General features: G+C 40.2%; 1 protein-coding gene across 2 annotated transcripts in view; it reads left to right on the top strand.

Annotated features, from left to right (window-relative positions):
• The first annotated feature begins 16,268 nt into the window (after positions 1-16,268).
• Positions 16,269-24,950, top strand: part of UCK2 (uridine-cytidine kinase 2) — a 69,488-nt gene continuing 60,806 nt past the window's right edge. The window contains exons 1-2 of one of the 2 annotated variants that reach the window (XM_032463824.1): positions 16,269-16,778; positions 20,985-22,054. In XM_032463824.1, coding sequence (XP_032319715.1) covers positions 16,288-16,778; positions 20,985-21,399 — 906 coding nt within the window. In that variant the 5' untranslated portion in view covers positions 16,269-16,287 and the 3' untranslated portion in view covers positions 21,400-22,054. Of the gene's footprint in view, positions 16,779-20,984; positions 22,055-24,950 lie in introns of those variants that run through there. The other variant, XM_032463826.1, reaches the window with a different exon arrangement.

The following is a 24,950-nucleotide window of genomic DNA, read 5'->3' as shown; positions in this document are numbered from 1 at the left end:
ATGGAGACTAATTTAGCACAGCTTGGAGAATAGAGAAAAGAAACATGGCAAAAATCATTCCGGTGTTTCTAGTGTGGCTGATGGGAAAATGGATTCATAACAAAAACCATGTTATACAAACTCAGATTGGTCTTGTATGCTCTTTACAATCTTTATATCTATCCCTTTTGCTAAACCCCTATTCCACTCCCACTTTAGAATCTTTCCCACCTCCCTCACATCTTTTATCACGTTGGAGCTCATCTCATTTCTATTCAATAAATTCACCTTTTTCTTCTCAGAAGTTAAAGGTAAATTTCCCCTCTTCTCTCTGGGTTTCATTTGGGATGGTTTCCAGTTGCTTTATCTTCAAATTCGCTCATCATTCTTCTGCAGTATCTAATATGCTCTTATTTCTACATAGCATATTTTTCATCTAAGACATTATAGTTTTCACTTCTAGAGTTTGATTTGTGGGGTTTTTTTTTAATATCTTCCATGTCTTTACTTAGCATATCCAGTCTTTTTCTAGGTTCTTGATCATATGGAATACAGATGTAGCACTGTTTTATGCTATTTTTAACTGTGCCCCCATCCCAAGATTCAAGAATCTCGACTAACCCCAAGTAGGATCAGTATAAGAAGGGGAGCACATCAAGGCACATTATAATCATATTGCTGAAAAACGCTGCTGATAAAGAGAAAATTGAAAAGCAGTAAGAGGGACAAAAACATACATTATGTACAGAGAAAGCAAAGATTAAAGTGACAGCAGCTTTCTCATTAGAATCGAGGCAAGTCAGAACATAGAACACTTTTAAATCTGAAAGGAAAAAAAAAATCTGATTCTTTATGCAACAAAAATACTCTTCAAAAATCAAGATAAGATAGAGATATTTTCAGACAAATCTGAGACAGATGGTCACGAAAATATTGTATATAATAAAAGAAATGTTGAAGTTCTCCAGGCTGAAGGAAAATGATACAAGATGGAAAGTTGGATTTATACAAAGGAATGACGATCCCAGAAATAATAAATATGGTAAATAAAGTAATTCTCATAAACAAATTATAATTTCTTTAAAAGGTATCTGTTTAAAGCAAAAATAATAACGGTGTATTATGAGGTTAATAACACATGTAGCAGTGAAATGCATGACAATAGCAGCACAAATAATGAATGTGAGAAATGTAACTATACTCTTTATGTATACTTTTATGACGTGGTATAATAGTACTTGAAGATAGAGTATAATTTAAAGATGTGATTGTAAACTCTAGATCAACCTCTAAAAAACTAATTCAAAAATACAGCTAATAGCCAGCAGTGGAAATTTTGTTAATAAGGGGTATCAAATTGATCTGCAGATTATGAACCATCCTTGCATTCTTGGAATAAATCCCACTCGATCATGCTCATGGTCCTTTCAATACATTGTTGAATTTGGCTTGCCAATGTTTTGTTGAGGATATTTGCATCTATGTTTATCAGGGACATTTTTTTTTCTTATTTCAATTTTTTTAATATGAGGGATATTGACCTGTAATTTTCTTTTCTTGTGGTGTCTTTGTCTAGTTTTGGTATCAGGGTAATTCTGGCTTCATTAAATGAATTTGGAAGTGTTCCCTCCTTTTCTGTTTTTCAGAAGGGTTTGAAAAAGATTGCTACCAATTCTCCTTTAAATGTTTGGTAGGATTCACCAGTAAAGCCGTCTGGTCCTGGACTTCTGCTTGTTAGGAGATGTCTGATTATTGATTCAGTCTTCTTACAAGTAATCAGTCTGTTCAGATTTTTTTATTTCTTCTAGTTTCAAAGTTGGTAGGTTGCATGTTTCTAGGAATTTATTTTTCCTTCTAGGTTATCCAATTTGTTGGTGTATAATTGTTCACAGTGCCTCTGGTATTATATTTGTATTTGTGTGGTATTATATTTGTATTTGTGTGGTATTATATTTGTATTTGTGTGGTGTCAGTTGTAATGTCCCTTCTTTCATTTCTAATTTTATTTACTGGGGTCCTCTTTCTTTTTTCTTGGTAGGTCTGGCTTGAGACTTGTTTATTTTATTTATCTTTAAAAAGAAAACCCAGCTCTTAATTTTATTGATGTTTTCTATTCTCTTTTTGGTCTTTATTTTATTTATTTCTACTGTGATCTTTGTTATTTCCTTCCTTATAATAAGTTTGGGCTTATTTGTTCTTTTTCTAGTTCTATGAGGTGTAAACTTAGGTTGTTTACTTGAGATCTCTGTTATTCCTTAATGAACTTTCCTCTTAGAACTGCTCTTGTTATATCTCATAAATTTTGTTATGTTGTGTTTCCATCTTCATGTGTCTCAAGGTATTGTTCTCTTTTGATTTCCTCCTTGACCCATTGGTTGCTCAGTAGCATGTTAACCTTTACATATTTGTGGATTTTCCAGTTTTCTTCTTGTAATTGATTTCTAGTTTCATACCCTTGTGGTCAGAAAAGATGCTTGATATGCTTTTAATCTTCTTGAATTTATTAAGACTTGTTTTGTGGAATATTATATAATCTATCTCAGAGATATTCCGTGTGTGCTTCAGAAGAATGTGTATTCTGTTGCCATTGAGTGAAATGTTCTGTAAATGCCTGTTAAATCCATCTAGTGTAACATAGTTTAAGTGCAATGTTTTCCTTACTGAATTTGTCTGAATTGTCTATCCATTGTTGAAAGTGGATTATTGAAGTCCCTTATATTACTGTGTTGCTATTTCTCCATTCAGATCTGTTAATATTTGCTTTATATATTAAGGTGCTCCTACTTGGGTACATAAATATTTACAAATGTTATATCCTGGGTTTGGATTACCCCTTTACCATTATATAATGACTTTTGTTTTTTCTTATTATAGTCTTTGGCTTAATGTGTATTCCATCTGATTTAAGTATAGCTACTCCTGCTTTCTTTTGGATTCCATTTGAAAGGAATACCTTTTCCCAACCCTTCACTTTTAATCTGTGTATTTCCTTAAAGCTACAATGAGTCTCTTATTGGCAGCATATAGTTGGGTCTTTTTTTTTTTTTTTCCAATCTACTCAGACACTCTATGTCTTTTGATTAGAGAATTTAGACTTTTATATTTAAAGTAATTATTGGTAGGTAAGGACTTACTGTTGCCATTTTGTTCATTGCTTTCTGGCTGTTTTGTACTTTCTTTGTTCCTTTCTTCTTCTTTTGCTCTCTTTGTGATTTGATGATTTTCTGTAGTGGCATACTTACTGTTACCTCTTTGTTGTCATCTTTTGTGTATCTATCACTTTTGCCTTTGGTTAGCATGATACATAAAACATATTTTACTGTTCAGTTCTTTTCTATTCAAATCATTTTCTTGTGAAATGCCAACTTATACCCGTACCCTTGTGGGTTTTCTCTTCTTCAATTATTAACTAGTATACTTCCATAATAGTCTTATCTTTGTTGGTGGCTTTGCTTACAATGTGAGCAATTCTTCACTATTACTTTCCATGATTTCTTGAAAGTCCTGCATCTTTTGCAAGAGATTGGCAATTTCATTTTGCAAACAATTTGGAATGAATTTGCAAATAGGCTAATGGGAACAGAAAGATGTTACATGAGGAGCGATGTTAGATGACTAATTTTATAAGTGATTGGTAAATATATAGCAGGGCAACTTTTGCTTCTTCGTGCAATCCCTTAAATGTGGGGACTTCTAATAAGACCTTGACTAGTAAAGACCCCCTTTAGGTATTTAATAGGGTTGTGGTGAGTCTTATATGAAATAATGCTCATGAAGTGCTTAGTATTTGTTCCTGGCACAAGTAGAGTTGATTACTTAATCCTTCGTGTTGCCACTATATAGCATAATATCACACCGTACGGTATTACAACTGCTTAATTGTTTGTGTGAGTGTATTTACTAACAGTCTGTGACTCCTGGAAGGTAGAAATGGTTTCTAATTCATCTTTATACTCTAAATACCTGAAAAGTTCCATATACTTAGTAAATATTCAAAACATGTTGAATGAGTAAGTGAAATAATGAATAAATGGATATCTCCCTCATCTTTTTCCTGTTACAATAACATATCTCAGAATATCTACTTAGCCTTCCTCAAAAGTAATTTCCTCTAGGCCTTGAAATATTTTGTTTTGTGCCTTTAACTTAAAATTTATTTTTTTTACTGAGGCAAATATCTCTGTGCTGATATGGAATGTTCTCCAAGATACAGTGATAAAAATAAAATGCAAAACACTCTGTAGCATATGCTAGGTTTTTTTTTAATTGGAGGGAGAATACACACATATATTTGTGTGTGTGTGTTTATTTGCTATGTGCACAGACTATCTTAAGGATACATGAAAAACCATTAGGAGTGAATGCGTTTGGGTAGTAACATTGTGAATACACATGGTAAAGATTTACTTTTTAACTGTATACTCTTTAGTGTTGCTTTATTTTTTTTTAACCTTGTGGATATATTACCTAATAGATATAATTTTATAAAATTTTTTTTACAATTCCTAAAACCTAAAATAAATGATAAGCAGGAAATTGGAATGATGTTGGAATATTACAAAATTCAGGTTAGAAAAGTATTTAAATATAGGTTTGTTACATGTATATATAGAAGTGTGTAAAAGTACAAGTTTAAACATTTTTTTCCAGGTCTTCATCTCCCTGGAGGCTTACATATTGCACATTTCAAGTTGTCCTAATGACCACAGATACATAAAAATTGGTTAGGATTTAACAGATATACTTTTTATTTTTTTTAAATGATTTCCACTCTTTTCCATATAATTTGGTTCTTCTGATGGAATCTTGCACCTCTGGCCACACTAAGCTTTATTTCTGTGGCTTTTTATTCCATTGTGGGTTTTACTGTATTCTTGGTCTGTATGATTTCTTCCTTCCTAAAGAATAGCAGACTTTGTCAGTGCCCTGCCAACCCTCAGGTCTGACTGTTGTATTTACTCCACCAGCTTCTAGCTGCCTGAGATCATCCAGCATCAGGAGCCTCTGCTCCTCTTGTGAGGTTACTGGAACCTAAATTAGTTTGACCTTTGAAAGCAATTTAGCCAGATATAGCAAAGGCCTTAAAAATGTGCATACCCTTTGATCCAATAAGAGGAAATAATCAGATAATTGGGTCAAGAAGTATATTTAAGGATGTTTTCATATCCCTACCTAATTGAAAAAGCAGAATATCTAAATGTTAAAAAAGAGGACTGTTAAATAAATTATAACAAATGTATGCAATGGAATACTGTTAAGTACTTAAAATGATATAAATGTGTATTGGTTGCATTGAAAGTTCACAATATATCATGTGACTATATTGGTTCATTGGTAATTGTGTTGGGACAATCTTTGCTCCTTAGTGCAATCTCTTAGCTGTGGGTACTTGGCTAAGGAGATCTTGGCTAAAAAGGACCTTTGTCTAAAAAAAGTTACATATATATATAAAGCACAGAAAAACATCCAGAATATTGACAATAACTTGCAATTTATTGTCAATATTCTAGACCTTGAATAGGGTGGCAAATCTTTATTAGCTTATTAAATAAATAATGAGGGTCAATGATGAGAATATGTTACAAAATAAGGGTTATGGTTATTTCAAATTTGTGCAGTTGAAATCCACTAAAAAAAAAAGTAAAGAAAGGAAAGAAGGAAAAAACATCTAGGAGGTTACACATGAAACTGTTCATGAGAGTTATTTCTAACTGGGACTTCAAGGGTGATTGTTTTCTTTCTACTCAAAGAGTTTCTAATTTGTCTATAGTTCTACGTTACTTACAGAATGGAAAAATAATAAAAGTCAAAAAAGTCAAAATCATTAAATTTAAGATTAAAACATATTCAACAATAACAACAGTGAAACTTTACCCTCTTAAATACACAAAAGACTATTGTCTGTATTGGCCAATTATGTTCATTTGTAGCGAATGCGTTACACGGATTCGTGGGGTATTCCATGTAGAACACAGGAGAAACATTTCTGTAAACAATGGGCAAATCCCATTGGATTTGATTCATTTCACCTATGTCAGGCCACTTTTGCACAATACTTGGAGAAAATGTCAGGTCGTTTACTTATAAAAGGAAGGACGCAGTGCCCTACCTACTAGGAAAGATGAAGCCATTTGGAGAATATTCCCTTGAGTTGTGAGGTGTTACTGACATGAAGGTGCTTGAATATAGCTACTTTTTTAGGGAAAGGAGAATTTCTAAATGCTATTACTTAAGTTACCTTGCCTTAAATAAAGGAGAACTACTTTATTTAAGGAGATGTAACTTATTTAAATTTTCAGAGTTTCAAATAGTGAAGTCAGAGGTTATTTTAAAAAGTTGAGGTTGCTCTGGGACTTGGTTAGATGTCTCTGCTTTATCTTCTTTGGTACTTTCCCTAGGACCCCATCTTATTGTCATGGCTTGTTCCAGTACCTGTCTTTGTAGATTGTAAGCTCAATAAGAATAGGAACAACATTTTACTGGCCCATAATAGGAACTTAATATCTAGTGAAAGAATGTATAAATGAATGAATGGATAGAGTTGTGATTTAGAGCTAGGTACTAAACGGTTGAAGTTTTAAAAAGCACAATGATGAGGGTTCCTTACACATTGATGGAGAGGTGTGGGTTACATTAAGATTTAAGATTTTAAGGTGAAATGTTTACATTTGTAGTTGACACAAACCAAGGGCAGTACATGAAATGCCAAGATAGAAATATACTACTATTCATGTATAATTGAAAAATTGTGCTCTACACTGGAATTTGACACAACATTGTAAACTGACTATAACTCAATAAAAAGTTAAAAAAAAAAAGAAATATACTACTAAAAGTTCCTATGAGGTGTAAGAATGTAGAGAAAAGTGGTAGATAAGCTACAATGTCATAATTATATCAATTCAGAGCTGGGAGGGAACATAGAACATCTAAAAGTCAATCCCTTCATTTAATAGATGAATAAATTAAAGCCAATACAATTTAAATAACTTACAAGGTCACATAGCTCATTATTGATAATATCACACCATGAGCCAGGTCTCCTGACTTGCTGGTCTAGTTCTCTGTTCACCAAACTTAAAGATTGACTATCCCTTAAACCAAGGAAAACGGAAGTCAGAGACAGTCATCTTTTATCTGAACATCCTGGTCCAGACTACTTCTTCAACCACAAAGAGCAACAAAAATAAGGGGTCATCAGGGACCGCATGGTAAAGGAAACAGAAAAGTTTACATCTGTAACATTGTATGTAGTTCTGTGCTCACATCTGGAAAAGAGCTTGAAAAGAGCCATAGGAGGAAATGTAACTGATCTGAGAGTTGGAAGAATAGGATACAAACATTCAGACGTTTCAGCCTGAGCTGCGAAAAGAAAATAATTATTGGGACTGGACCTGGAACCTTTGCAGTTGTCAGTGAAGAGGAAAATGAGACCCTTCCACAAAATGCGCCATTGTCAGATATTCTGTCATGAATTACATGACCCACAAGACTGATCCAGTATGATAATTCCGAAGGCCCTATTTACAAACCCCCCTTTCTTTTCAACTCCCACTTGATCCCTAGAAATGCCACCACCAGAGAGGGGAAAATGAACGCCTAGCTGTTGTTCTCTCCGGTGACAGTGGTGCTTCACTGGTCAACAGGCTGAAACTTATTTGGAGCCCCTCCTCTGTTGACCCTCATTTCATTCCAAACCCTGGATCGTTGGGGATGAGAGACACTTCTTCACCTTCAATCATAACTGTCAACTACTGATGTCTTTTATTCATTTTCTCTTTTTGGCATCAACAATAGTTTCATGCCCGTGAATATTTTCCGGTGTAAGTATGTCTTGATTTATAATTGCCATCATGGAAGCGGTTTTTAATGAAACTGTCAGAGCATTCAAAAGATAAGTGTTTTGTGCATCCAAAAATAAATAAATTATCTCTCTGTTTTCCATCTTTGGTGTGTTCCATTTCTTGCTTGAAGTTAATCAGATGTCACAGTCTTCAGCTTTCTTTTCCTGAGGGTTTTTTTTTTTCCTTCTTTTATATTCCCTTTTGTGTTTAACTTTTAATGTTCTCTTTTCCCACATATTTTTTAAAACTCTGATATTTATTTTCATAATTGTTTGAAAGCATAAATGTCTTAATGATATTAATATGTGCGTTTTTCATTAGATAGCAGAAACCAACCAATTCTGCCAGCAAGGAATTATTCTTTGCAAAAAATATGAACACTAAAAACTGAATAATAAACTAACCAGGTAATAATGATTATCTTTAAGGGAGGGGATTGATAAGAACTTTTGCATTCTATATAAAACTTGTCTACATCGTTTGATTTTTATACACTAAACATCTGTAACTTAAGCCAGAAAATAATTATAATAAATTATTAATAACTGAATATTAAACATGAGATATCTATCTAATAGAAAGCTGAATTCAATAAATATCTTTCTCAATGTAAATAGGTCTCTTAGGACTTCTTTCAAGCTAAAAAATCCTGTTTATGTCCCTGCAGGAGACAATTTGCTGTATGGACCGTTGCTTACTATAGACAAGCATTTCTCATGGTGAGCTCCACAGAACATTAGTTCTGCCCTTTGGTACAGGCATACAGAAAAAAAAAAAAAAAAGGATTCTGGTTTGTTAAGTTTGGTAAAACACTGGTTTAAACAAACATAAGTAAGTTGCTTTACTGCAGTATTTCTCATAGTGTTTAATATGCTAATGCACATCCCAGAAGTTAAAGTGGGAATAAAATGTAGTACATGGGTTTTTCCAAACTTATTTGTTCCCAATACCTTTTGTTCTGTCCAGAACCACTGCTCCAAGGCACATATTTTGGGAAACACTGCTTTAGGGTGCTCAACAAAGAGTTCTTTTCATAGTAATGGGTACAAAGGACTCTACCTTCTTATCACAGGATTTATCAATATCTCAAGACACACTGCTCATTGCACATCGTTTTTGAGCCAGATCTAGAATATTGAAGATATAGATTTTTCAAATATTAAACTAACCATATATTTTTTAAATAAACAAAACTTGTTCATGATGGATTATCTTTTTTAGTTATTGATGGCTTTGGTTTGTTAACATTGTGCCTGTGTTCAGGGTTTTTACATATTATGCTTCAAAGAGAAACTAACATTTCATTTTCCAGTCTTGTAATATGTTGCCAGGTTTTGGTGTTATAGTCCTGCTGGCCTCATGAAATGAGTTGTGAAGTGTTCCATCTTTTTTGTTTTCTCTGGTAGAGTTTGTGATATCTTGGTATTAACTCTCCTTTGAATGTTTGGTAGAAGTCACTGGTGAATGGATCAGAGCCTGGAATTTTATTTTGTTGTGTTTTATTTCATTGGACAGTTTCCAATTTTGTAAGAGAATCTCAGTTCTGCAAAAGGAGTCAGACCCCATTCAGTGTAGAGGATACAGCCCCAAGGCCTCACCAGCAATAAGTAGTGGACTTATTTGGGTGCAAGGGAAAATGCTTTAAGCATCTCTGCCAGCTTGGTGATGAGGTTCTGGTTCAGAGCAAGTGGTAAAGCAGCCAGAGATTTAACAGGGCAATCCTGGAAATGAGACAGGGATAGGATAGCTGAGATAAGCTTGTCATATATCCTTGGCTGACTGGGATACTATGCATGGACAGAGGAGACCCAAGAGATCTCGGAGAGCCTAGCAAAAAGTAAAAGATGAGGGAGACCTGAGGACTGGCTGAAGCTTTGAATGCATTCCCCAATCTATACATAAATCAATCAGCAGAGGGTGGGAGCCTAATTGACTCAAGGTATTTGAGCACAATCTCTGCCCAAAATATTGACTGACCACTAAGCTATGCAGTCACAGACGCAATACCTAGGGAGCCAGACCAAGCCAACACAACAAACTAACAAACAAAAATAAAAGAGCAGAGACATCAGTGGCTGCACATGAGGGAGACAAATTTGGCAGTTTAAATCTAGGCATGTTATAAAACAAAAGCCAAAAAAACCCCTGACAACTAGCATTTTTATAAAATGGAATTCAGAGTTTCTATATTATCTAAAATGTCTAGTTTTTTATAAAAAATTACTAGACATGAAAAAATTACTAGACATGCAAAAAAAAAAAAAAAAAACCCACAGGAAAGTTCTATCCATATCCAGGGGAAAAAAAGCAATTAGAAGAAACTGACTGTGAGTGGAACCAGCTTTTAGCTTTGGCAGGCAAGCACTCCAAACCAGCTATTACAAACATGTTCAAATAATTTTAGAAATGCTAACAATAAACCAACAAAAAGGGACTCCAAATAGGGAAATAGTATAAAAGAGAACCAAATGGAAATTCTAGAGTTGAAAAGTGTAATAACTCAAAAGAAAAATTCACTAGATGATCTCAACAGCAGATTTGAGATGACAGAAGAAATAATTGGTGAATTTGAAGATAGACTACTAGAAATTATCCACTCCAAAGAACATAGGGGAAAAAAAATAAAGAAAAATAAACAGGGCTTTGGAAACCTTGGAGTCAAGCATTCCAACTTAAATGTAATGGGAGTACCAGAATGGGAGAGAGAAAGGAGTAGAAAAAAAAATATTTCAAGAAATAACGGCTGAAAACTTCCAAAATTTAATGAAAAACCTTAACTTACAGACCCAAAAGTGCAATGAAATTTGAATAGGATAAACTAAAAGAGAACCACACCTAGACACAATGAGGCAAATTTCTGAAAGCCAGAGTGAAAGAAAAAAAATCCTGAAAGTAGCAAGAGAAAATGACTTATCACATATCGATGGAAAACAATTAACAACTAACTTTTCATTAGAAACAATGTGGGCCAGAAAGACAGTGGAATGACATAGTCAAAGGACTAGGGAAAAAAATACCAACCTCTTAACCAAGAATTCTTTTTAGTTGTTGTTAAAAGAATTTGGTGGGGGTGGGGGGGGGTGGGGATTAGGTTTATTTATTTATTTTTAATGGAGGTACTGGAAATTGAAGCCAGGACCTCATGCATGCTGCACATGTGCTCTACCACTGAGCTATACCCTCCCTGACTTAAACAAGAATTCTATATCCAGTAAAACCTTTCTTTAAAAAGGAAATTCAAATAAAGACATTACCAGATAAGCAAAAACTGAGAAAACATGTTACTGGAAGACTTATTATACTGTTAGATCTACTATGGATTGTCAGGCTGTATAAAAAAGCAAGATCCAACTATATCCTGCCCCTAAGACACTTTAGATTCATAGACATAAATAGGTTAAAATTAAAAGATGGAAAACGATATACCAGGCAAACTGTAAACATAAGAGAGGTGGGGTGGCTTATTAGTATCAGACAAAATAGGCTTTAGTGAAATGGAGCAGGGCCCTGTGGGGTCCTCCTGGGTACAAATACTTTCTGTGCCCCCCATTTCTTGTATGTAGGAAATAAGTTTCATTCTTTCAGCCTCCTTGACCTTCCCTGAGTTCCAAAGGGCAGATTCAAACAGTTGTTAATCAGGGAAGGGAGGGGATGCAAAGACGAGGGAGGAACAGCCAAGAAGCAACAGTGCAGCGATCACGCAGTGTCCTGGTTCCCCCTCAAGGAACAGACATAATAATACCTTTGAGCTCCTCTGTAGGAACCAAGGCCCTCACTGAGGCGGAGCATGAGGTTACTGGAACACCACCCTGTTACTTCACTGCCAATCAACTAGAAGAATGTCTGCACGCAGGTGAAAATAATGAAGACTCTGACCCCCTCCCACAATGATTCTCCCTCTAAAAACTTTCATGGTTGAGCAGAATTGTCAGAGTTGTTTTTTGGACACGAGTCTGCCTTCTCTCCAGGTTGCCGGCCTCCTGAGTGAAGCAACCTTTCCTTTTCCAATCAACACTTGTCTCTTGAGTACTGGCTTTCGAGCAGCAAGCAGCCAAGCCTGAGCTCAGTAACATTAGGACACAGACTATTCCTAGTGATAAACAGGGACATTTCATAATGAAAAAGGATATGTATATGATATACGTTCACATATGTGTTACATACACATAGACATATAAAGAGATGGGTATGATATTTATAACCACTCATAAATGTATATATACCTAACAAAAGAGCTCCAAAATACATGCAGTGAAAAGTGACATAACTGAAATGAAAAATGGATAATTCAACAATTTTAGTTGGTGATTTCAAAAGTTCACTCTCTGTATGTGATGGCCAGGAGAAATGCCTCAAAGAACTCCACCTGCAAGGGACATGACTGACCAAGAGCCCCAGCTAGTGTGCTCTGAAATAAACTGCTGCATTTGTTCCCTAACCATGCTTCCCATAGGTGACTGGCAGCCAACTGGAATACTGAATATCACTGGACTACTAAGGCAGGCCCATCCCTAGGAGAGATGAGGCTCTTCTGATTGTTAACTTCAACATGAGGACTCCCAACAGCTTGGAAAGACTGAAAGGCTGAAAAACAGAAAGGCTGAAATGTTCTTAGTCTGTACTGTGGTCCAGGATGCTTCTGCCCAACCTTCCCTACCGCTCTCCCTCACTCAGGGTCAGGCCTGTGTTGTCATCTGAAAGCTCTTTCTTCCAGACTTTTTCCAGCTCCTTCTTTCCTCTCACAGCCATTTCCCCTGATAAATCTTTTTGGGTTTAATCTCAACTTGGCAAATACTTCTTAGATGACCCAGATGAGCACAAATGGTACCAAGCGTGGTCCAAGGAAACAGGTGGTCAGATAGGGGTTTGGGACTGGCTCACCTACTGCCCGGCATATTAAGAAGATGCCATCCTGGTTGGGAAGTGGGACATGGCACAAGGTGGCGGCTCAGTTGCTGAAGATATCACTAGTGGTGACCTGGGAAAATGCCCTGGTGGAGGAGAAAGCTGTGGCAGATACAATGTTTTAGGCCTTTCAAAAACATGGGGGACCAATGTCTACAAAGAATGGACTTGGATGGTTGCTGCTAAGCTGTAGTGATATGCTTCTGTTAGCAAGCAGTTAATGGTTAAGCGTGAGAGTCAGGGAACCTCTGGGAGCTTACAAAGAGGCCCTGATCCCTTGTGCAAAGGGGAGGCACATTTGAGCAGCAGGCTGAAGACCTAATTGTTAGAGAGGCTCAGAGCTCATTAGCTGTTTGCATTGGTCAGTCAAGGCAGGAGTAATTAGAAAATATTAGGGCCTTGGTGATAAAAACCTAGGATCCTAAAATATGGCTGGGGACATCTGAATGGATGCCTTTGAGGATGCTGCCTCTGTGAGCACCATGGCCCTGGACCCTCTGTGCTTGCAGAGGTGGCCCACGGTCCCTAGGAAGAACTAACACTTCTGCTCTGCCGGTAATAGGTGCTCTCCTCTGAAGCTGCTCTTACCCCTCCCCCTCCCTGGCCACCAGGCTGAGAAGTGAGGCTATGTCAGGCCTGAGTAAATTATACTCAAAATTCTACTTGTGTGTGTGTGTGTTTCCTGGAGGAATCTCTTGCTTTTTTTAGTTTTCTTAGTCTTTGACTAAAACTATTTCTGAAACACGAGGTTCCATCCCTCAAAGCCTTAGGCCTCTCTGCCACCAGCAACAGCTGCAATTTCATCATGAAGCAGAACTGAACTCATTTTCTCTTCTAATGACCTGGGGAGAGTTCGTTTTGAGATACCAAAGGAACTTTTCAGCAACATACCATTTGAACCCCGAGCAAAAACTCATCTGCTGAATCTGCAGTCTCATTTGGCCTCCAACACCAATTGGCACCACAGCTCAACAACCTGAGGACAAACAAACCCACCATCCTTGGCTGAGCCATCAGATTAAAGGGAGCGCCTCCCCTGAGACTGATGCCATCAGCTGTACCATCCTCTGCTTTTCCTGTTGACAATTACCAGGGCTGGGGCTGGGGTGAGGCCAGGAAGGTGTTGAGGGCAAACCTGTAAGGAAGACTCCATTTTAAGCACTTGCCCTGTCTGAGAGTCAGAGCCTCCTTGGGTTTTGCACCCTAGGGGTTTCCCTTGTCTCACCCTAGTCCCAGCTCTGCACATCACCCACTATAATGCATCCATTATGGTGTAATGGACAGAGCATCAGCCCCAGGGTGGAGGGGTAGGGGGAGGGGTAGATGTAGCTTATTTACAGAGAAAGCGACCTTGGCGCTAATTGAGAAAGGTGAAGGAAAACACTGCAGAAAAGTGGGCTGGGCTGGGTGGTGGTCTGGTGATAGGAAAACAGGCAAAGGGTCAGATACAGGTCTGGGATGAGACCTGGGAACAGGAGGAAGCTAAATGGCTTAGAAGATGGAGCGTGAAGACAATGGGGATGGCCAGGAGCTTGCTCTTACTGGGTGCTGGGAGCTGGCTGGACAAGACAACTGAACTCCTGACTTTATTAAGTCTTAATTTCATAGAATCCCATTTGAAAATCTGGTTATAAGGTAGGGAGAGAAAATCAGAAAATCTCTATAGAACTCAAATCTATATGTTAACTTTTTCAAAGTCTGGGAAGATTTCTTGGGGCATATGAGATTTCGGAAACTGGACCAACTACAGTCTAAGGGCCCTTGTATGAATATTATCTTTCTGAGGAAGGGGAAGGGCATGTGGGCAAAAATCAATATACTGAATTTAAAAAAATTAACAACTTGCATTTGTGTACTGTTTTATAGGTTACAAACTCCTTTGACATTGTCTTTTTAATTCTCAGTCTTTTCTCTGTGCCTTTGCCATTTCTGTTCCCAAGTCTGAAAAATCTTTCTCCTCCTAGACTGCTGGTTGAGAGCTATTTTTAAAAACTGATTTATTGAGATATAATTCATATACCATGCAATTCACCAATTTATATGATTCACTAGTTCTTATGCAAAAGTCGTGCCACTATCATGACAATCACTTTCAGAACATTTCCTTTACCCTGAAAAGAGATCCTGGACCCATTAGCTGCCACTCCCCATTTACCCCTGACTCCTCCAGCTGTGGGCAACCACAGAAAAGTCTCTCCTTTGATTAGTTGTATCTGCACACTCAGGCTAATTTCATTCCCAAATGTTAACTAGACCCGAAGTTGATCAGACATATCTGGATATATATAAACAATTCTCACAGATAACCAAGAAAATGTATTTCCTTGAATCTTTTCTAGCTCTGGATTTGTTTTTTTCTCAGTGGGAGGGGAAGGCAGGCAGCTGGAAATCACTTAATCTAGAATCTGCTGTGTAATTGCTATGTTAGGCTCAAATGTGATCTGAACATCCCTAGCTATGGGATTTGGTGACCAGGCTCCCAAGAGAGAATGACACAGCACAGGGAATAGCACAGGCAGCCTGCTTGGCTTTATAGAGAGTAAAGACGCAGAAGTCCTTGTTGAGGTCACCAGTGCTGAGAATATCCTTAATAATTTAAATGGACAAGAGGAATTTCCTTATGTGAGGGTGAGCCAGCCCTAGGGGCAGAAGAGGGAAAAGCCCACTAGTCTACTAGTCTTACTCCTACCTCTCTTCCCTGTGCCCCAGCAAAGGCTTCCTTTCCAGCCCTTTAGATGTCTTTTCTCATAGAACACTTACATAGGGTCTGTAACTGTGCCAAGTACTATTTTAAGTACTTTCAATATAATAATTCATTTAATACAATAATCCTAGCATGTAACTGCCATTATCATTCCCATCTAACAGATGAGATCCTTGAGCAAGGGAGATTAACTTGCTCCTGGGACTGCCTGTGGATGCAGAAATCTAGTTCCAGAGGTGGCACTGCTCTGAGTCATCCGCAGCTACTGCCTTTGTAACCAAGTGCCTAATTGCCCATCTCTGAAAAAACAGTTCAAGTAAACGTATTAACAAGTCCACATGACGTTAAGTATTATATGAATGTTTCCACAAGCCCTAACTCCACAGGAACCTCAACGTTTGGGATTCCAAACCATGGTTAGAAAGGGCGTTGATGTTAGGAAGGAGGGCGCCCCTCAGAGGAGACCTTCAAGTTACCCTTCTCTAGGAAGGACTTCAGAGTCGCCTGTTAAGGACGACGGCGTTTGGGGGTTTCCAAGAGAGGAAATATTTAAAGCCAGCGGCTGACATACTATTTTGGCAAACGGGAGGGGAAAAAAATCTCATTTTCGGAACACAAGTTTTTAGCCTGGATAATGGGTAAATGACATTAACTCTTTGTATCATTTTAACTGTCCAAGTTTGTTCGAATTTTGCCTCTGAAACCTGGAGGCATCCCCTCCTTTACTTGATCTGCCCTTTTAGCCTTTTAACCCTTTTGAAATGGGTGGTAGCATACCAACTTAAAACGCAGTGGCTCCTTTTTTTTTTTGCCTCGGTCCGCCGCAGATGGTCCGGGAAAGGGTTAACCGGGCGGATGGGGAGGAGGGTCGGGCTCACACCTTTCCCAGAGACCTCAGGCGGCGGCGGCGGGGCCCGGGAGGGGCGGAGGCTGGGGCCAGACGCCTCGCCGCCTCTGCCTCGGCGAATAGCAGCGCGCTGCCCGCCCGGATTGGAGCAGCAGCATCACGCTGACCTCTGCCTGGGATGTAAACCGGGGCCGGCTGCTGCGGGCAGAGGAAGGCTCTCGGCTCCTCCGGGGAAGCCAGCCCCAGCACCGGGCTCCGAGCGGCGCGCAGGGAGCGGCGGCAGCCTTGAACTGGGCAGCGCCCAGCGGCGGCTGCGGGAAGCGGAGCGAGCCCGGCGCGGGCGCGGGCGTGGAGCGTGCGTCCGTTCGCACAGGCAGCGGGAGGAGGGGCGGCGCGAGCCATGGCCGGGGACAGCGAGCAGACCCTGCAGAACCACCAGCAGCCCAACGGCGGCGAGCCCTTCCTTATCGGCGTCAGCGGGGGCACGGCCAGCGGCAAGGTACGACGGGGCCCGGGGGCCGCGCTCTCTTCCCCTCCGCTCGCCTCCCGGGCCCGGGCCCGGCGGCGGCGCATGTGGCCGGCGGCCGCGGGCCGTGTCAGTTGCTGCAGCCACCGCGTGGCCCGCGCGCCTCCGCTCCTGGCCGCGTTCCAGCGCCGAGTCTTCCCCGCGCGGACTCCGGGCGCCGCGGCGGGGGGCCGGAGGGCGGGGACTCGGGCCAACGAGGTTCCAGGGGTACCCTGGCCACCGATCACGGGGCTGGCCCCCTCCCTCTCGTTTTTCCCCCCCCCGCGGCAGTAACTCGTGGCCGGGGTCCTATGGGGGAGGGGCAGAGAAAGCGGATGCTTATTGTTTTGCCAGTCAGACGTGGGAAAGAGGGCTTTAAGCAGGGTCCTCCAAGAGCCCCCGATACCCCCGTCTTCCCCCCCGGCGTGGCGCTGATGTGCTCGCCCAGCAGCGCAGCCCGGGTGCCAAGGGCGGAGCGAGCCGGCTAGCCCGACCGCGAGGGCTGCGAGAACGCGCGAGGCGGCGTCCCGGGGAAGGGGAGCCCCACTTGGGCTGGACGCGGGAGCTGGGGATTGCAGGGGTTTCCGGGTAAAATCCTGAGAGCCAGATAGGCGAGATGACATCAATGAAATGATCATAGTCGGGGCTTCTCTCTCTCTCTCTCTCTTTTTTTGTTATAAGAGGAAACGCGGTCCGCTTCAATGAGAAAGTTGTTCTGGCTCCAAGCTCTTCGAGGTCTGGGGCACCCGCGTCTTGGATCCACGGAAAGAGGTCGTCCTCTGGGTGTCTGACTTCTCTAGGATCCTTCCTTCTGTCTGTCTTTTTTTCCCCCCAGTAAGACAAGAGGAGGCTAGGGAAATGCTTCCCTAGCTTTACCGTGGGCTTTTTCTGCAGGTGGAGAAGGGTGGAGTCCTCCCAGATGTTTCTTTGCTCTCCTGCAGGTTAAGATGTGGCTACTTGTTTCCTTCACAGTTTTAACAGTCTCCAGTTCATTTGGTGCGCGGAACTCCTCCAGGGGAGCCTGCGGGAGATGGGTGCTGCGCTGTGGGTTTGGCGAGGCGGGATGATGCCTCCTAAGGCTGGGGAGAGCAGAGCAGGAAGGCTGGTTGGCGCCATGAGGAGCGAGCCACGAGGTTTTCACTCCGGAGCCGACTCCGCCGTAGCCCCTCCTCCATTTTGGTTGCACATTTCCCCCTCCAGGTCTGGACTGCTTTGGCGCATGGGGCCCGGACTCGGCAGCTGGCGCTGGGTGACTTCTTTATGGATTAGTTAATCTCGTCGGTGGCTCCCAGGAGTAAGAATCTGCCTGTTTTAGGCCCCAGAAGTTTATGTTGAATTTTTTCCCCGGTTGAATGCATTTTTATTTTTAATTTTTTTTTCTTTTGGTAATGTTCTCTACGAGTACTATTACTAGTAAGTCACAGCCAAACCAGGATTCCGCCTCTTTTAGGAAGTTTACCTGTTCTATTATAATTACCTCACCTCCCCATCCCCCCACCCCTTCCATAGCATATTCGTGTTGCGTGGGACCTTTTTTTTTTGGTGGTTTTTCAGGGCTGTATTCCCGGAGCTCCTAGCACGATGCGTGACATATAGTTGAGCCCAAATATTAACCTGAGGTCCAGCCCTCCTAGGGGGAAGGAGGCAGATGGGCATAGCATTTGGGAACAAAATGACCTTGGTAATCATCTAAGTAATTGACTTACTACAGAGATGGAAACTGAGATCCTAAAAGGTAAAATAACTCCCTTCTCCTCATTCTCGTGTGCGCCTCAATTATCAACTTGTTCTCAGTCGATAATCAGTATAAATTTAAGTGTTATTTCGGTAACGTGTCAAGTAGGAGCTAGTAGTGAGCGGTTAAGGGAGAAGCTAACTCCGCTGTCCCTATTTCTCAAGGAGGAAGCAACTACCAAAAAAGTGTCTTTTCATACACTTTTTAAAGCACGTTGTACAGCTGCGGCACTTACAAATACTTTGTCATTGTTTAAGATTATTTGATAATTGTTTGGTTCCTAAGAAAGCCCAAGGGAGCACTGAATGGACTTCTAAAATTCCGTACTGTAGTCGGTTTGCTGCAATTATGTCTTGATTCTATATTTGTCTTTCTTGCCTTTCTTCCGAGGAATGTGAAGTTTTTTTTTCTTTTAAAGGATGGTCAGCATCAAGAAACTGGACTTTCTTTGAAAGCCTCAAGCTTGAACGTTCCCACAGTACAGGGGGTCTGGAAGCAAGGTTGATACTTTGCCTCCCTGGGTATTTGCATTGGGTCTGTTAAAGGAATTTGGGAGGAGGCACAAGGCCTAAGAACATCATCAAAAATGACACTTTTACAGCTAGAAGGGACCTCAAAGGCCCTGGATCCCAGTACTGAATCTGATGGCTTGTAGATGAGAAAACAAACGAATTCACATCATACAGTTAGTGGTGGAGCTGGAACTAGCCCTGTGCGGCTCTGTCCTTGCTGTTGCCTTGTTTAAGAATTGATGTTAAGGCATACGCAGAGAACCAAGTTTACATCTTCAACGTGGAAGGGGGCTACTTGGAAATGGCTACAGAATGGTATCAGAGGTACTTGACCCAAAAGCAAATGGAAATGCAGATTGCTTTGAACCCAGTGGCCCCATAGTATAGATCTTGAGTGATTTCTCCCCTCCTCCATTCCTTCTTTATAAGAAAAGACAACTCCCTGTTGAAGTGCTCTTGAGAACTCTGATTTGTCTCCATGTTGTGGCTCCCCTGAGTTATAAGCATTTTATCTTAGGCTAAATTGTTTTGGTGCTAGAAGGCAAAAATAGTGATAGCCGGTCTGTATATCACATTTTTTTTAGCTTGTTTTAAAAATGAAGATGAATTAGAATTCTAGAGTAAGCTTTGCTAGGCTGCCATGGCAAATCATTGTTCAAAACTCATCTTAAAATTGTGGGTTTAGAAGGTAATTCTGATCTGTAGGTTAAAAATCAAGTTCTCGTATTTCCTCCTGGAGGCCAGGTCTAGAGAGAGCCAGGAAGTAATGGGGAAAAGAAACTAGTTTAAACTTCTTTACCTGCGTAAATATCCATGACTTTAGGTGCCATTCCCTCTTTATTTTTGCTGTTTCTGCCCTTGTGACTTCTTCTTTGGCCAATTGAAATAGCTTCTCAATCTGCTCCTTCCCACTGCCTGCAGAATGGGTTCTCCTTAACAGCTCTGACTGTGTCACTGTCTTTGGAAACCTTTAACGCCTCTCCATTGCCCAGACTACAGGTCAGATACTTCAGCACAGTGGAAATCCCCCCAGCCCCCAAATGCGGTCCCAGACTGTTTATTTTTCCACGCTTGTCCCTTTCCCCCACCCCCCAGTGCACACAGACAACATCTGTGGAACTGCTTTCACTTATTTATGCTTTTGCTTCTTGTCTTCTCTCTAATCCTTTTAGGCCTTCAGTTCTGTCAGTCCTTCCCCGAGGGAACTTTGTTATCCATTTCCTTAATCAGAATAATTTTTTTGTCTCTAACATCCATCCTTTCACCACGTTTTGCCTAGTGCTAGGGTTATTGGTTGACTGCCTCGCCCACTGTGATAAAAGTTCTGTAAGAGCGTTTCCTTATTTCTGCCATCGTGCCCATTACAGTGTTTGATGTGGTGTGGGTATCTGACATGTGCTGAACTGAGTTAAGGCAGACCACAGTTTATAATTGTCCCCTTATTCTTATAATTTATAAGGCTATTTGGATTAGAATTTGAAGCCATGGTTGAAACCATACGTAACTGTACTCTTGGTGTTGAAATGACCAAACAGTGTAAACCCCCTTGAACCAATGTGGTAGGACACACTGGTATTGCCTAGTTAGAGCCTAGTGTTTGTTTACTGTGTACTAGATAGGCATTTTGTTGAGTGAATGTCATTATGCAGAGACTGTATTATGTGCTTAGAGTTGAGGGGAATATAAGGAAATATGAGAGAAAGTCTCTGTCAGTATTTTTTAGTGACAAGCTGTTTAAACCACTTTCGCCATCAAGCCAATTTATCATTAAAGCATTTGATTATCTCTTCCCTTTGAAGTCAGGCAGGTGTCTTCCCCGTTGATGGATAACAGTGGAAGATGAGGTGAGCAGAATTAACTTGCCTGAGGTCATGCAGCAGTGATAGAACGTGGATTGGAATCCAGATTTTTCCCTTTTCTAAATCTGTTGCCTGTTTTGAACTGTCTCCCCAGCAGTGACCAGTCCTCAGAGGTATTTGGAGGGAGGTGGGTCAGACTGTGTGTGATTAATACAGACCTGGAGAAGAAAATGGCAGCCCTCTCAGTGGTGGGGGCTGTCACCTCAGATCGGCTTCACCATGAGTCAGCATCTGCCTTTGGAGCGCTCTGGAACGTGCCCTGGACCTGCCTCGCCTTGGCTCCCACTGTCCTGTTCCTGGAACCTCAGCAGCCATCCCCATCTGGCCAGATGGCTCATTCTACACCCTCGCTCCATCAGGGGCTCCCAGAGCCTTGGGACTGCTTTGGTCCCTCTGCATTTTGCTCAGAGCTGACCTTGTCAGCTTTGTACTGCCCCAAGCTGCTGCTCTGGCCCTGCAGACCCCCTGCCACTCTCCCCTTTCGTCTCTTTTCCAGCCACATGCCCTAGCTTGGCCCCTTACAAGTCCCCTCTGCCCAAGGCTCTTCGCTCCAGCTGAAATTCCCCTCTGGTTGATTACTCCAGCGCCTAGCAGTGCCTGCTAGGAGGAAGCCCAGACAGCCTCCTGTGGTTCCTCTCCTGCTGTGCCTTTGGTCAGCTACCACCTCCTTTATTTCTTGTTGGAAAGCCTTTGAAGTGTGGTTTCTGATGCGCGCGCTGTCTGGTGTCACCTAACTCCTGCTCTCTGTACCTATAGCGCTGGCATAGGTCTTCTGCCTCTTTGTTGAGTCTTGCTCTCATGAGGTTCTGTGATGGAGACAGATTGTATTTGGGAATTTCATGGCTGAAGACCTGACCTTTTTTTTGCTAGTGGGATCTGACATGGTGCTGTTAGAACTGCTAAAGATCTCTGAGGTCTTTTAATGTGTGTCTCACTTTTTTTAATCAATAGAAAAGGCTTGAGGGAATATTCCATGTGTGTGCATGTGTATATACATATGCTTTCTTTTCATTAAACTATTTTTATCATTAAGCCAATGTATCATTAAAGCATTTGATTATCTTGTCATAATTATAATGTATCTGTATATGTAAGTTATATATGTATAATCAATACATAATTAAAAACAAAAAATTATCACATAATTAAAAGCAAAAACATATAGTTAAAAACAAAAAACAAAATTAAAAAAGAATTATGAAAAGATGAAGAAATGAAATAAACACTTAAAAATTGTGGTTTCTTTAATGGTATAAAACCTTTTGATTCTTTTACTAAAGTATTTTTTATTTGTGACTAAAATTTTTTTTATTTTTAGGAAGCTTATTTCAAATGCGTGATTCGTGCATCTTGGATGATCTTGGTGATCTTACTCTTAGTGATAATATAAAGCTGAAGATTTGGCTCTAAGTTGTCTCATGAATCTTGATTTAATGACCATATTTGAAAAAGTTATTCCCTAAAATGATCCAAGTACAAGAAACTCATCATTTGTATTATGTACCAAATCATGGTAGTCCCATCCCCCAGTTATGCAGTGACTGTTGTTAAAAACCAGCAGGAAAATTTTTATCTTCTTTGCTGTCCCTCAGCTATTTTTGTAGACCAAGGTGTTCCACTTAATGCTTTTTAACTAGTGGACTCAAAACCCACTCAGGATCCTCACTTGGAATTATTTGCAGGTTTTTCCAAGTTTTCTGTTTATGAGTTTTATAGGCACACACATAGTTTTTGGCAACTAAGTTGTCTAACAGTGGAAACATTTTCAAAATATTTTTTTAACATTGACTTTGATAATTTGATTTTAATACACATACTGCTTTTCTTTCAACCTTACATAAAAACAGCAAGTCAAAAACTTTACTTTTGAAAGTAAAATATTTCCAAATGAACAAGTAGCTGCAAAATTTACGTGAAAAAAAAAGGAAAAGACAGAATTTTCTAGAAGACAAAATAAAAGTTGTAAAAGTTGTCAGATTTTGACAAGACACAGGCATCAGCATTCAGTTCACATACACGCAAGAGGTTAAGTCTAACATGAGAGTTCATTCAGAAAGCAAAGTATTTACCATCAACAAAAGTACCATCAATGGACTGTTTAACCTGAAAAATAAAAAGAATCATAAAACGTAGGAATTCTCAGGCCTGTCTTAAGCAGTAACCTGATTAGATATGGGGGCATTTGTTCTAAAATGAATCGTGTATGCTTGAGAATTTTGTATGATGATGGAAGACGGTGATAATCAAAAAGGTCAGTTTGCCTTGTCACCTGGCTATTAAAAATGATTTTTTCATAGTGCAGGTTTCTTTTAAAAAGCAATTATTTTCCCACGGTGACTCCCTGTGAAACTGCAGAAAAAGTGTCAAGAGTACCTCTGTCCCTCTCACACTTGCTTTAGTGGCCTTGCACGCCCTATGTCGGAAACTCGAGTTCCCTGCGAAGGGACCTGGAGTACCCTGCGGTGGTTTTCAGCAGTGCCTCCTCTTCCCGTCCCATGTGGTCCCACACTTCGTTTGGGTAGAGCATTCATTTCGCAAGAGTAGTGACAGAGAAGATTCTACCACTTGCCTTTTTGTATGACTTGGGGCACGTTATTGTAGGGCTTCTGTTAAGAATTTTGCATGCTGTGTACATGGTGGAAGTGTAAGACTTTTGTGTGTGGAGCTGAAGTTATGCGTCTTTATTGCCTTAATCAGTCTGTAAGTGTGCTGTCTGATAGTCTGGCAATTCCCAACCTCCTCTCCCCTTGGCTGAGGAACTGCTTTGTCCTATCTCAGTAAACATCCTTTGTTTGTTTGCCTGTCCTGTAGGAAGTCCAGAGTTGTACAGATGTCTCTGGGATCGCCTTCTCCCAGATGGTGGAGGCTGAGTTTTGTCTCTGCCCTGTGCAGGTGGGTAGTCTCTCTCAGGCTGTACAGAGAATGAGTGTAGTGGAATGGGATGCTCAGAGTGCTGACCTGGGATTTTGGACTGTGGTCTTTATACATGTTTGCATCCACTTCTCCTTAGAGAATGTTGGAGAATTCTTTATTCTTTCACATGTTTAGTGTTTTTTTAAAATACACATGCACACACACATACATACATATATATATATATATTCACACACATACATTCTTTTTCAGATTCTTTTCCATTATAGATTATTACAAGATACTGAATGTGGTTTCCTGTGCTATATAGTAGGCCCTTGTTGTTTATTTTATATATAGTAGTGTGTATATTAATCCAAAACTCCTAATTTACCCACCTCCCCCTTCCCCTTTGGTAACCATAGTTTATTTTCTATGTCTGTGAGTCTATTTCTGGCTTGCAAATAAGTTTATTTGTATTTTTTTTTTTAGATTCTACATATAGGTGATATCATATTTGTCTTTCTCTGTCTTACTTCACTCATCCATGTTCCTGCAAATGGCATTATTTCACTCTTTTCATGGCTGACTAATATTCCATTGCATGTATACACCGCATCTTCTTTATCCAGTCATCTGTTGGTGGACATTTAGGTTGTTTCCATGCCTTGGCTATTGTAAATAGTGCTGCTATGAACATTGGGGTGCAGGTGTCTTTTCAAATTATAGTTTTCTCCAGATGTACGCCCAGAAGTGTGATTGCTGGATCATATGGTAGCTCTATGTGTAGTTTTTTAAGAAACGTCCGTACTATCTCCATAGTGGCTGCACCTGTTTACATTCCCACCAAGAGTGTAGGAGGCCCCTCATGTGATTTTGACATCAATTTATTTTTCATCATGAGTAAAAAGTAGCAAAGGATGTAATTTCTGATATATTCTAAATGTTGACATTTTAAAATATTTATTGTTTCATTCTTTTAAATGTATCTGATGGCCTCTAAATACTGTAATAATTTGAATTATCCATTTGAAAAATACATGAATAAGCTTGTACTTGAATCAGAAATGCTAGCTTTTCAATTTTTCTCCTTGAAACCATTTTCAATTCCACTTTCCCCACAAAATGTTAATTTATTTTTATGCTTGAAAATCTTTTATTGAACATCCTGTCATCCTTCTGCAACAAGAATATGTATGTACATTGG

Source organism: Camelus ferus, chromosome 21, assembly GCF_009834535.1.
Source record: "Camelus ferus isolate YT-003-E chromosome 21, BCGSAC_Cfer_1.0, whole genome shotgun sequence".
Taxonomy (NCBI): domain Eukaryota; kingdom Metazoa; phylum Chordata; class Mammalia; order Artiodactyla; family Camelidae; genus Camelus; species Camelus ferus.
Note: the sequence above shows the minus strand (reverse complement) of the source record. Positions and strands in the feature narration are given on the sequence as shown.